Genomic DNA, 14645 nt, shown 5'->3' with positions numbered 1-14645 from the left:
ATAGATATATTTCTGAGTGTGTGAAGCCCACACAGCTCCACTCACACACTGATATAGATATATTTCTGAGTGTGTGAAGACTGGTGCCCACACAGCTCCACTCACACACTGATATAGATATATTTCTATCTCAGTATATGAAGTCTGATGCCCACACACCTTCACTCACACACTGATATAGATATATTTCTGAGTGTGTGAAGCCTGATGCCCACAAAGCTCCACTCACACACTGATATAGATAGATTTCTATCTCAGTATATGAAGTCTGATGCCCACACAGCCCCACTCACACACTGATATAGATATATTTCTGAGTTTGTGAAGCCTGATGCCCACACACCTCCACTCACACACTGATATAGATATATTTCTTAGTATATGAAGTCTGATGCCCACACACCTCCACTCACACACTGATATAGATATATTTCTCAGTATATGAAATCTGATGCCCACACAGCTCCACTCACACACTGGACTCATTGCCAGTCTCTACGTCCAAGCTGGGCGACTCCTGGATGCGCCGGAAGCCGCGCGCCTGTCGCACAGCCGATGACGCGCCACGTTCCTCCTGTACGTGACGCTAGCCGCCCCTTTGTTGGCTCAGCGACGGGCGCTGCGCGGTGTCTCCCGGAGACCGGAACCGGGGGCGGGGGGGGAGCTGTCCGGGAGCCAGGAAGCCAGGACTGACCGACGGAAATCCCTGAGACGGACTGTCTGTGTGCGGCGGCAGGAGGGGAGCGGCCACCATTCACCCCCCGGGAGTGCGCAGTGACCGGAGCGCGCACAGGGGAGGGGCGGGGACTATCCAGGGGGGCCACAGGCCTTACAGCCCCGGGGATACCGGAGATACCGAGTGAGGGGGAGAGACAGGCCGCACAGGGCCCCAGGCACTCAGTATACAGACTGCAGCCCATAGACCACCCCAGTATACAGACTGCAGCCCATAGACCACCCTAGTATACAGACTGCAGCCCATAGACCACCCCAGTATACATACTGCAGCCCATAGACCACCCCAGTATACAGACTGCAGCCCATAGACAACCCCAGTATACAGACTGCAGCCCATAGAGCAGGCACTCAGTATACAGACTGCAGCCCATAGAGCAGGCACTCAGTATACAGACTGCAGCCCATAGAGCAGGCACTCAGTATACAGACTGCAGCCCATAGACCACCCCAGTATACCGACTGCAGCCCATAGACCACCCCAGTATACCGACTGCAGCCCATAGACCACCCCAGTATACATACTGCAGCCCATAGAGCAGGCACTCAGTATACAGACTGCAGCCCATAGACCACCCCAGTCACTCAGTGTACAGACTGCAGCCCATAGACCACCCAGTCACTCAGTGTACAGACTGCAGCCCATAGACCACCCCAGTCACTCAGTGTACAGACTGCAGCCCATAGAGCAGGCACTCAGTATACAGACTGCAGCCTGGTATCAGGGATCACAGAGAGCAGGGTACCCCCAGCCTGGTATTAGGGAACTCCAGCCTGGTATCAGGGATCACAGAGAGCAGGGTCCACCCCAGCCTGGTGTCGGGGATCACAGAGAGCAGGGTCCCCCCAGCCTGGTATTAGGGATCCCTGGTGCTATTCACCCTGTGACCACACATACATTGAATTAGGGGGGTTTCAGAAAGGGAGGGTGGGCCACCTTTCAGAACTATACTTTTGTATTAGTAGGTGGGGTGTGCTTCAAGTATTTTGGATCTTTCCACTCCATTGTTATAAGATTTCATTTACTGACCCCCCCCCCCTTTCCATTCCTGTCTATATGGAGACATGTGGAAAGGATATTTACACGTATTTATTGAGGTTGGCAAGTTCTAGGAATTCTAATCATTATAAGACATAAATCTGCTCACTACTGGGTAGTTTTTTTTTCTCTCTGCATACTTATCACGATAAAGGTTAAAAAAAACAAAAAACACCATTCCATTGATAAAGGAAATCTTAGAACCATTTACAGGGTCAAAAAAAACGAAGAAAAAAAGAAATCTTCCTTAGGCCTTTCTTTATATGTATTATTGCTCCGCTCTAGATATTGAAACTGAAAAAAATAATACTTTTACAGATTCCGTGTGATATAGGAATTTTTGAGGTGACCTTAACCAAAGTAGGTGACCTTTTTCAACTGATTGTCAGTTTGATACTAACTGGAGCAGTGTGATCAGACCTAAATCAAGAAAGTTAACTCTTGTGTGTGGGAGGCAGGAAAGTCCATCATTGTTAGAATTTGATATCACATCTGTGTTCTATTGCTTCATAGTATTCATTTTTATGATTCGTGACCATAGCCATTTGTGAGCTATCCTATAAGTTAGTGTCAGGAGTTGGTTCATAGCAATTTCTGTTTACCCTTATCTGGGATCATGGACTCAGATGAGGGATACAACTATGAGTTTGATGATGAGTGTAGTGAGGACAGTGCAGCTGACGAACATGATGATGAGTTGGAACTGGGAGAAGTAGAACTGGTGGAAGCTGGGCTTGGTGGATCAGAGCGAGCCGGGCTTTGTGGGGAAGGAGGGGGGAGTGCCCTTGGGCCAGGCCCTGGTGGAGATGAAGATGAGGATTACCGTTATGAAGTCCTCACTGCTGAACAGATACTTCAACATATGGTGGAATGCATCCGGGAAGTGAATGAAGTCATCCAGGTATATATACAACTTGAGTTTTGTGCAAAATATATATTTAAAAAATATATATATATATGTATGTATGAAATTGCAAATACACATGTATTGGGTATTATGGTCTGCCACTGCACTTTGTTCTGTCCTCAACATATAGTCGGGTGGTTCTGTAGAACTGAATACAGTGATACTGGTTTAATAGAAAAATATTCATGTAATATAGCAGGACTCAAATTTTCCACTCCCCACTAGTGATTGGTGAAATTCAATTTTTACCCTGGTAAGTAGAAAGCCACTCTTGGTGAGTGTGCCATGGACTCTTCTGGTTTGCATTGGCAAGGGGACTTGATCGCATCTGATTGTGCAATTATACTTCCAAATAAATTTCATGATGATACAGTTTGAAAGTATTTAAAGGATAACTGTTACCTCAAATTTCTTTAATATCCTTTCATCAAAACTTTTTCAAAACTCATCCCTTCCTTAAGTATATGACCGGTTCCTTTAGCTATATATAGGCACTGTCAGACACAAGTGCTTGAAAACCAAGTCTCTATGGTTTTCCCTGCTTCTGTGCAGGGAGTGAAGCAAGTAAGACCTCAGAGACTGTTGGTGTGTGTGTGTTGGTATGTGTATAATATACTTATATATACTATACTTTATTTAAAAAAAAACAAAAAAAAAAACAATTTCCTTCAAAACTTGATTAACGTATTATTGTATTAAAACATTGTTTTGAGGTAACAGTTGTCCTTTGACATGTTTTATGGGTATTTGCCTAAGATTTAAAGGTTTGTAGGTTTTCTAACATGCTATTTGCTTGTATAAGTTAATTTGTGAATTTCTGTCAAATATGATAAGAGTATAGTTTTGAAAGAGCATTAGTTGGATATCTTTTGTTATCAGTCGGCAGCAGCAAGTAGCTGGGTGGTGCACTCAGATGTCTGCCATTGACCATTTAACATTATAATTGTCACATGCTTTTAAAGCCTTCTTACCCTCTTTCAAATACTTTTTTTATACTCTTGGCGAACTATGTGCATAGATAAATGGGGTAGCCTGACTTGAAGAATTTTGATGCAGTCTAGACTAAACAGACAGCATTTTGATAAAGCTAAAATAAATCTTCTGTGTTAGTGTAAGACAGCGGTAACATTTGCAATACATATGAGGGAAGTAGATTTTTTTTTAAATAGCATAGCAATGAGTCCACAATCCATTTGCCAAACAAATTTCATTTCTACTAAATGAATTAACTGGTTACTCCAACCACCATGGCCACTTTTGGTTTTAGAAGTAATCAAGGTGGTTGAAGTCTGTATGTGCCGTGTTTCTGCTTGAAAAGCTACATACTACGATTTTTGCACTTTGTTGCTGTGGGATAGTTACTCACTCCAGGCACCCAGACCACTTCTCCCCATTGGAGTGGTCTGGGTGCCAACTCCCATCACCCTTAACCCTGCAAGCGTAATTATTTTATGCAGATTTTATAAACTGCAATAATTACCTTGCAGGGTTTAGTCCTCCTCTAGTGGCGGTCTACCAGAAAGCCATTAGAGGGACTTCCGGGTTATTAAAACATGAAAAGTGTTTTAAACTACGCTGGACGTCCTCACGCTTTGCATGAGGACCTCCAGCGTCGCCAAAATTCCCATAGGAAAGCATTGCGCGGGTATTGCCTCGCACGCGCATTAGGTCTTCCCAGCCAGCTGACGTCGGCGGGGTAGGAGCGTAGGTGGAGCCTGACACAGCTCCCAGGGACATCGGCGCTGGATTCAGGTAAGGCACTGAAGGGGTTTTAACACCTTCAGCAACATGGGATGGTGGGTGGGAGGGAGAGGGGCACTGCAGGAACCTGCAGTGCCAGGAAAACAGATATGTTTAAGCAGCCTGGAACTGTGTTCGGGGCTGCCCAATATAAAATCTGTGCAAATATTACATCTGCTGCAGTGCACGCTTCACAACAGATGTTCTCAGCTTGTCTGTCCCCTCCCTATAATCTTAAAGGGACACTGGAGGCACCCAGACCTCTACTTCATTCTTAACCCTAGAGTGGTAATTATTGCAGTTTGTATTAAAAGGATTCTCAAGTCACTGTAATTCCCATAGGAAAGCATTATATAATGCTTTCCTATGGTTAAATCCGAATTCGAGCAAGGCCATTAGGTCTCCCCTGTCGGCTCACATTGGCAGGGGAGGAGCGTGGGCAGAGCTGAGCCAGTGCTGAGAGACATTGGCGCTGGACCCATGTAAGTGACAGAAGGGGGTATTAACCCCTTTTGCACCATGGGGGAAGGCAATGACAAAGTGGGAGCTATAGTGCCAGGAAAACAAACACTGGCACTATAGTTTCCCTTTAATTCCCCCTCTCCCCCCACCTTGCTGGCTCTGAGTGCATGCCTTCACTCTACGCCATTAGAAAGGTACAAACAAATGCATCTGATTGGACCACAAGTGGGCAGCAGTGACTTAGACGGACGTTTGTTAACCAGCATGCTAAGCTTTTCCTGGCATTGGATTCCAGGTAAGTAATTTTTTTTTCTTTGCAAGTTTATAAAGGGGGGTGGATAGTTAATAATGCTGTTTTGGCTTTGTAAACAAAATTAAAAATGTTATGCTAATGTTGACAAGACCAATAATTCTATTTAAAAAGTACTTTATCTTGAGTAAAAGAGTAGTTTTTTAATGTCCCTTCTATTTGCATCAATTTATTATTTTAATAACACCCTTGCACTATTGTTTAATATTATTAGGCATGTTCCCATGGTTTCTCTGTCTAGTCCAGCATTTTCCCAAAAAAAAGAATCTCTTTTAAACACTCATTCATGAACATGCCCCAGCACAGCTAAATTGTTTGCGTTTGTTGATTTATAAAACATGGAGAAAATGTTTATTTTTGTTTGTGTCGTTTCTCCAAATACACCCAAGATTTTTAAATCCTCATTGACTGCTGATTCAGCCACTGTTTTGTATCCTCTTCATGGTGTTACTGGTTCAGATGTTCACAAAATAAGGCCTATGTCACCAAACTGTTAAAGGGATCTGGTCATACAAAGCACGTGTCAGAGTGCCATTTTAAACGTCACTTCATGTCCACATAGTGCTAGTCAAACAGCTAGAATATTTATAGATGAGCACTTATTTAGAATTTTTTTTTACAATTACTGCTTCCTGCTCAGACAACACCGCTAATCACCATGAAGTCGCATATGATCATGCACTAGACTTGGCATCATTTGCTTTCAGTTCCATATGCAACACATTCTAAGAGGCTTAAAACATGATGCCACAATTGGCACATGGAAATTCCATGTGGCTAACTGTGTGATCAGACCATGTATTTCTAAATATATTTCTGTAAATTTATTTGCTAGCAGTTTGTCTTGCACAATGTTTGGATGACATTATTAATAAATTAAAATGAAATGATCATATTATGCATGGCATTGTCTCTTTTGCTGCTTGGTACATTGGCCAATCTCCTTATGTGTGTGACGCACTGGCTAATCACTGTGCCCTATCTCCATGTCAGGAATTTTGCTCATCCTGTTTCCCTGCTTAATCAGCTTTTGTACAGCAGGCTTCAATACATCTAGGACAGTTGCAACATTTGAGAGCTAGTGTTTTATGAATACTATGAGCCTTTCTAGTTTTTTCAATGAAGAGCCAAAGCTTATGTCAGGAAAATTGTGCTATTCATCCCACTTCCCCTGTGTGTTGCAGAGAAATATAATTTCCTAAATAACTAACTCATCTAAAGAGAACAATATTTTAAATTGGACTTTTTTGTCAATGTATTTTTAGAGCACATTTCTAAATCCAAACAGTTCCTGTGGTTTGTCTCCACTTTCACAGTTTTTTGATATCTCATCTCACTCCATACCTAAAATAAAGTTCCAGCATCGGTTGCCTGGGTGCTATTTGCATGTTTGACATATTATCTAATTTAATTTGTATATTCATTACAGGCCCTTGGTAGGTCTGTGGCATCATCTCAAATTGGACAGTAGTTTTTCACTAAACTGGTAAAGTAGGGCAATGTCCAGAAACCACCATGGAGTGAATTTGAGTGTAGGAAATATATATTTTTAAAGACATTTGATAGGCATAGCTAAAATGAGGATATGAAATTGTGTCAAATGATGATCAGTTGTCACTTATTTGATGGTCACTGACATACTTTGTTGTCCTAGCACCCTGGGAGGAACACCAGTAGCATTTTTTTCCATAGGTGAGACTTCCTTCTGTTACCAGAATTGTAAAAGATAGTTGAGAAGCTCGTTCTATATCTGAAGTGTGACTGTATTTGTTTTTATTTTATTTAATCCAACATTAGCTAAATCACCTATCTTGGAACAAAATGTACTTTTATTATTATTATTATTATTATTATTATGTTTATATAGCGCCATCAAATTCCACAGCGCTTTACAATGGGTTGAGGGCGCTGCTCAATGAGCTTACATGCTAGAGGGAGTGGGGTAAAATTACACAAAAATGTAAGGACAGTATTAGACTAGTGACAGTTGCAGAAGAGGAATCAGTCGGGAGCTGTTAACAGTTTAAATGATAACGCTTTTATGAAGAAGTGGGTTTTTAACGATTTTTTGAAGGGGTGGAGACTGGGTGAGCATCTAACGGAGGAGGCAAGCGAGTTCCACAGGAACTTTAAACGATGCATACCATTCTGTCCTCTACCTTGGAGCCTCCGTGACTTACCCTGGCAGATAGTCACAACTATCTACAGCGAGTAACTAGTTTTGTATCAATTTTTGAGAACCAAACCAACAAAGTGAATGATCTTCACATCAGTGGCTAATCAACTCAATAGCATTCAAAGCACATTGTGCAGTCTTTTACTCTATATTTTCATTGTGTGGTAAATGGAATGGAAAAATAATTTAATATAAAATTAAGCCAAATAATCAAAAAGGCTGATGGCGTGTTATAGGGAATTGTGAGCGATTTAAGATAGTTTTTGCGTACTAATTAAGAATAAAAATTCTAAATGTAAACTGAGAGAATTGTTGGAGAAAAGTAAAGTTATAATGTGTGGCGTGTTTTTATGTCATCAAAATTTGGCATTTATAAACATATCTGATATATCCATAAATGGCATCAAAATAATAAAATTGGAAAGTTTACAGAGCAAATTTTGAAGATGTCGGTTGACCACTCTCGAAGAAATTCAGCTTATCAATATATTATTACTTTTTGTAAATGGGAGTATTACTACCTGGTCGTACTAGGATTCTAAAAAGAGTAGTTGTCTGTATCCGTGTATATCATATGTGTTTTGTCTCTGCAAGTAACATTTTATAGAAGAAAGAATATTGTAAAAGTTGTGGGACAGGTTAGGGGTCTTCATTTTCAGGCTGGCTATGCTCAAGTGAAATCATATTTTTGTGTGTATATTTTTAATTTTTACATTTATTTCATATTTTCAAAGTCCATTGATGGTTAAATCGCAGCTTGGTTTGCGATGGCCCAAAGGTGCAGGGGGAGGTTGGTTTTACCTACCTGAAGCTATCCTTGGCAGCCACCAACCTGTGCATCTGGTGGAACCTTTTCAGCTCCTGGCTTTTTATCTGCCAGGAGACCAAGTCAGTGCTGTACACTCGCGCATGCACAATATTACAGCACTGGCAGTTAGATCTGTTGAGTATCTCTCTTGACTTATAGGCCTTTGTGTTCTGCAAAAGTACAATAGCACAGAGGGCTCCTGGTGAATGCTGGCCCAACAAGAAAGATGGAGGAATCTTCAGGGGATAGCTTCTTCCCTGGGCTGCTTTAGACTAAGGAATCATGTCATCGTTGGGGGGCCTTTGCATAAAATGCAGACACCCCCAAAAGTGACAGCCACATTAAAATGCTAATCCTAAATCAAAGTGGCCAAACTGGAACATTTCTACATTTTGCAGTACCAGTTCTCTGCATTTCCTGGTTAGGTGAATATCCCCAACAGAACAGAGCTAGTCACATGAGTGTGCACCTTAAACCTCCAGGAGGCACGCAGAAAGATTCTGAGACATTTCTAATCATTGCGCACATAGTAAAGTACTTTCCTAAAGCAAATAATAAATATTTCTGATCGTGAAATCTTGCTCTCTGAATCAAGAAAATCACAAAGAAGAAAAAAAACTTGTGGTATTTGTAGAACAGATTTGTATGAGTCACTTTTACAAGCAAAAATTACAAAGCAAGCTAAAGAATATAAGCACATGCGCCGGAGTCTACCACACCTCCCAGCAAACACAGATCGTCACTTGCCATATTTAGTGAATTCCTAACACAGGGGAACCATAATATAAACTCAGAGTAGCTCTGGCCCTCTGCATTGGTTTTCCCTTCCTGTACCTGAGAAATGAGTGTTGGATATTCAGCCTCCGGCTGTGTCAGGTGTCTAAGTTGTGCACATGGCGTCCTTGAAATCGGAGAGGCTGCAGCAAGCGAAGATGTCCACTGAACGTATTAACCATTCCACTGCCAAATGTTTCAGCTGTCAGCAGGCCGTAAATGGCTGAAATGTGTGCTGACCTCATTTTCTTCCCATGTAACCTTCCCAAATCTATAACAGAGGGGTCAGTCAGAATTACCCATTTAGCAGAGAACTGGTAATAAGTTGCAAGCAGCACAATTTGAAATACTTTGAAAAAGGAAAAATGTCTTCACGGAATCAATGTGATATAGCCTTGTGTTTTGCGTTCTTTTTTAATGGATGCATCTTCATGACTCTTTAGTGCATCTCCTGGCTTAAACTTGCTCACTGATTTTTAGCTGTCCTTGGTCTGAAGCACCTCTTACTTGATAAGATTATGCAGAATTTGAAGGTCTTAGATCACCCCAGAGTGAGACCTTGGGATGTCTGCTGCCTGCACATGCCAGGATTTGTGAATCCGTGCTATATTACCTGCCCAGTTTTCGAATAAACTGTATTTCAGACTAAAGATGGCTGCAGTTCTCCTTTAACATGTTTTGAGTTGAATAGATATTTTTAATGATATTGCCTAGGATTACTTTCACATTTCATCTGTTGTGCTGTAACTAAGCAATTCAGGTTTAAAGAACAGTGTCTGGTAAGCTATCATGGTTTATTCAATAAAGTGTGATTTGTTGGAAATTCAGATTGAATCTCAAATATTAGACCAAAATTGGCAAATTAGAGAAATGATCTAATATTTGTGTTGGTAGTTACCTCTATTACCGATGATTAGGTCCTAATAGGGACGGGAACAAATAAGATTGTGGTTTTAGATATATAATCCACTGGATTCTATATTGGCTAACAATAAAAGTGTGTGTGTGTGTGTGTGTGTATATAAATAATACAATTTTGGGCTCTGGAAACCATCCAGGATTACAGTATATATTAATTAAGTCTTATTACGCATTTGTATGGCAATCAGTATGGTGTTAATATTTGCAGTGAGCACATATATTATTATTTATAAAGCGCCAACACATTCCGCAGCGCTGTACATCAATGTCAACCCATGTGTTTATATATGTCTCGTGTCATGTATGGGCAGTGGCTGGACACTGATGCATAGCAATATAGCAGTGACCTAGCAAGGCACTTTATTAAGGCACTTATTGCAAAGACCAATAAATCTGTATATTGATATATGTGCAACCTGGACCAGGGTTTAGAGCATTTATATAGATAGCAGCATCACTAGAAACATGTTTTCATGTATAACAAATCTTATACATGCACGAGTTTATGTAAAAATATCTATCTGTCAGTCTGTTGCAGTCACTGGCTGCAGTAACATATATGTTAATTATATGCTTATTCACCTTGCAGAAATACCTGTTTTGTTTTTTTTCTTTGTAAGGTTCTCTTTTTAATTGTTAAACTTTTATTGTACTCTCTAACAGAAGTATTTATAACATGCTTTTTTTACACCCTTGTCTGTGTACAGAATCCAGCTACTATCACTAGAATACTTCTGAGTCATTTTAACTGGGACAAAGAGAAACTAATGGAAAGGTAAGAACATAGGGTCGTCATCCTTCTCCTGTTTTGTTTATTTTACATCTGTATAAGGTGAGAAATCGACCTTTGCTATCTGGTCAGAAAAGCAGAAACACCCAGGTTTTATTATACGTTGGGTCAGAACACAGAATGTGCCAATACTCTGTTTAGTTGTGCAGATTACAAGCCTGCCTCGCCAAATGTTAACAGATCTTATGAACTGCAGTTTTAACAAGCCCTCCCCTTTTTTCAGTCTCTTCACAGGGAAAAAACTTCTCATTGAGACACCTTTAAATTGTTGCTCGCGTGCACCTCTGATCTGAGTGGGAGGAGGCAAGTATGCTCTACTTGAGCGTGCCTGCCACTTCCGTTGGCTTAGGGGAGTTGACGGAAGTAGGCTGCCTACCTCTCTGGCTCTTTGTTTGACAACCAGTGGGGTGCTCCCTTGTTAATTTATAAAAGTGTTGATTTCGCATAGAAATCGGTACTTTTATAAATTGAGGTTAAACTAGGATACTCCTCACCCATAAAGCACTTCAGCAAGCTGAAGTGATTTTGTGATGTGGAGTGATCCTTTTAGCTGCATATAACTCCTGTTTTAGATACAAAATATGATAAATTTCCAAAGACACATGCTCATATAAATGCTTAAGCCCTTTGTGTAATTCAAAATACTGCAATCTTGGTTGGTCATAACAATGTCATGTGAGGGCTGAAAGATTTAAAGGGAACCAATAGTCTCAAACAAACAAAACAATAGTTATTTCTAAAATGTAGGCTCCCTTCAGTCCGGGCTCCTTTTGCTTTTTTTTTTTTTTTTTTTTTTTAAAACATACAGGATTATTCACTGTAGTTAGAATTGATGGTAAATTTCAAATTCTAAAAAGCTGCAATGTTTTGCAAAATGAAAGGACCACTGCACCCAAACCACTTCATTAAGTTTCTTGAGTACTTATTTCTGTCTGCATGATATTGTTTGTAAATTACTTGCTTCTATGCATCCACATTGTATAGTGCAGCGGATAGTGTTGGTGCTGTAAAATAATGCCTATATTATTAAAGGAACTTTCCAGTCATTATAACCACTATAATGGTCAGGGTCCTGGGGGAGGGGGAGGGAGCTCCCTTCAGCAGCTCCCTTCAGCAGCTCCCTTCAGCAGCTCCCTTCAGCAGCTCCCTTCAGCAGCTCCCTTCAGCAGCTCCCTTCAGCAGCTCCCTTCAGCAGCTCCGCTGTGTAACTCTCACAAGTCCCGCGGCCTGTGTGAGAGTTAGACAGGGGAGCTGCTGGGAAGGTAAGTAAGAGTGTTGCTGGGACTGCCGCGGGCCCCCCAGGGAATGCCATATTCCCCCTCCCTGGCCAGGTAAGAAGCAGGGAGGGGGGACTAAAACAAATTTAAAAATAAATAAAATAAAAATGCCCCATCCCCATTTTACACACATTACATACCTACACAATCTCGGCATTCATTATATATACACACACTACACACACACCCTGCATTCATTATATACACACTACACAAACACACACCCTGCATTCATTATATATATATATATACACACACACACACACACACACACACACACACACACACACACTCACTCTGCATTCACTATACAAACACTCTGCATTCATTATATATACACTACACAAACACACTGCATTCACTATACACACACTACAGGAACATACACTGCATCCACTAATCAAATACTCTCACTGCATCCACTACACACACACATTTTCTTAAAAACATAAAAAATTCTGACTGGCATGTATTTTTTGTGCATTTACCTTAATAAAAAAAAAGATTTAAAAAAAAAAAATAATAAACATGTTCAGTTAACTGTAGATTTGTGTGGAAATAGTTTTTTTTTTTCAAAATGGTAAATGTACAGAATATCAGAATCGGTAAGTTATCGGCTACACATTTCTTTTTTTTTTTTTTATAAATTCTTTATTTTTGTTAGTGCATGAAATAACATTTCGGTTCTCTGAACCACAATAGTTGCAGAGAACCCGTGAGTAACAGTACATAACATGTTATGTCGATAACAGTGCACACATTTTTTATAAAATAAAGATTAAAACTATGAATGAGCATGACCGAAATTGTCAGGCGTTTGAAATAGTGGGTAAAGACAATGCATAGGGTAAAGTAACTGTTGGTAGGGAAGATTATGCCATCTCAATGGTATTGTAATTGTAAGCCCGGGTCTATCTAAACGGGATACTTATTGACAAACAATTTCAGTTAATATGTACGCTTTTCCAAACCTTAATTTGTATATCAACAGGTATGTAGAAGAAAACTTAGGATGGATTGCGCAGAAGCCCATGCTTTTGTGGTTGCTTAAGCGGTATGACAGAAAGGAAGGTTTGGTTAGTAGCATGTGTATCGATTTTTGGTGTCATACAGTTGGCTTGCGCAGAAGCCTTTTCTGTGGGCTCATATAACCTTGCCCGCCGTGGGTATTTATTTTCTTTTTGGTTTGATTTCCATTATTGTATGTACCTGTGAAGGCGTTTGGATGCGGTGTCTAGGTTTCGTCGGGGGGGGAGGAAAATAGGTAGAATAACTCGGAGGTGGGGGTAGGGTTATAGAGTTTGTATATCGTAGTCGTATGTTCTATCGTCGGTGTTACGTCACCACCTCTTGTCTGCTTCAGGTGCTTTAGATATCCGTCTTTTATGTGGCTTTTAGTCGCTGGTACGACAGTTTCTGTTGTAGCTCTGGGGATTGGGGAGAGGGGTACAGAACTTGGTCGAGGGTAGGGTAATTCTCTGTCTGGCGGCGTAGCCGGGGAGGTTAGGGTCTAGTCTCCTACGGTTACGTGGTGTATCTGTTGTAGTAGTTTAGTGTTGTATCTTAGTCGATGTTGTTGGGTGTGGGGGGTAGGGTGTGAGGTGGGGTTGCCGTGTGCGTATATGTTCGTGGGTACTTTTTGGGTGTGTTTTTGGGGGGTGGTGGCGTGGGGTCTGTCTCGGCGGGTGGTTCGTGTGAGTTTTGATTTGGGTCGGGGAGGGTAAGTGTTGAGTGGTGTGTGTCGTATGTAGGAGTGTGGTGGAGATATGTCTTATCGGTGTCTGTTTGGGTGGGGTTCTTAATGTGGCCATGCCTGGGTTGGGGGGAATGTGTGTGAGTCTGTCATTTTTTATCCGTTGTAGGTTAGGGTGGTGTTTGTGGTGGGTTGGCTGGTGGGTTGTTGGCTTGTGGTGTCAGTGTGGTAGTGTTGCAATGTTGGGGTAGGCATGGTTGAGGTGTGTGCTAGGGGGGGGGGGGGAGAGAGAAGGGGGAGAGAGAGAGAGAGGGGGAGGAAGAGGAAGAGCAGGACCAGAGAAGGGGGAAGATCGCGCATCCTCCGCCCCCCCTCCCAGGGGAGGAGCGGGGGGGTTTGGGTGGCAGGGGTTATATGTGAAGGAGGTTATGGCAGTGTTGCCACTCTCATTATCCAAGGGTCCCATACCTTGTGGAAAGATTTAGTCGTGTCATGGATCAGGGCTGATAGTTTGTCCATTTCTACGGCTTCTTCTATGCGCCTTTGGATTTCGGGCATGGAGGGGGTGGTGTTGTTGCCCCAGTGTCTGGCTTTGGTTCTTCGTGTGGCTAATGCCACCCGGGCTGTGAGCTTATTTTGGGCGCGTGTTAGGGTGTTGTGTGGTTTAGAGAGAAGCCATATCCAGGGGTCTAGTGGTAGATTGCTGTGGAGCATTCTGTTTATCATCTGGGCTATTTCTCTCCAAAGTGGGGTGATTTGGGGGCATTCCCACCAGAGGTGGAGGTAGGTGCCTTGCTCCCCACATCCCTTCCAACAACGGTCTGAGGTGGAGAAACGCATTTGTTTCAGCCTCAGGGGGGTGATGTACCATCGGAACATCGTCTTGTAAGCTTGTTCCTTGTGTGTGACACAGATTGTGAGCGAGGCCGTGGCGTCCCATACATCTTTCCAGTCTGATGGGTCTTCTGGTTGTCCTATATCTCTTTCCCATGCTGCTGTATATGAAAGAGCTT

General features: G+C 41.8%; 1 protein-coding gene across 1 annotated transcript in view; it reads left to right on the top strand.

Annotated features, from left to right (window-relative positions):
• Positions 1–1328: 1328 nt before the first annotated feature.
• ARIH1 (ariadne RBR E3 ubiquitin protein ligase 1) overlaps positions 1329–14645 on the top strand; it is a 34638-nt gene continuing 21321 nt past the window's right edge. The window contains exons 1-2 of the mRNA XM_063449373.1: positions 1329–2675; positions 10580–10647. Coding sequence (XP_063305443.1) covers positions 2391–2675; positions 10580–10647 — 353 coding nt within the window. The 5' untranslated portion in view covers positions 1329–2390. The remainder of the gene's footprint in view (positions 2676–10579; positions 10648–14645) is intronic.

Source organism: Pelobates fuscus, chromosome 3 (genome assembly GCF_036172605.1).
Source record: "Pelobates fuscus isolate aPelFus1 chromosome 3, aPelFus1.pri, whole genome shotgun sequence".
NCBI classification, from domain to species: Eukaryota; Metazoa; Chordata; class Amphibia; order Anura; family Pelobatidae; genus Pelobates; species Pelobates fuscus.
This window is presented reverse-complemented; position numbering and strand designations above follow the sequence as displayed.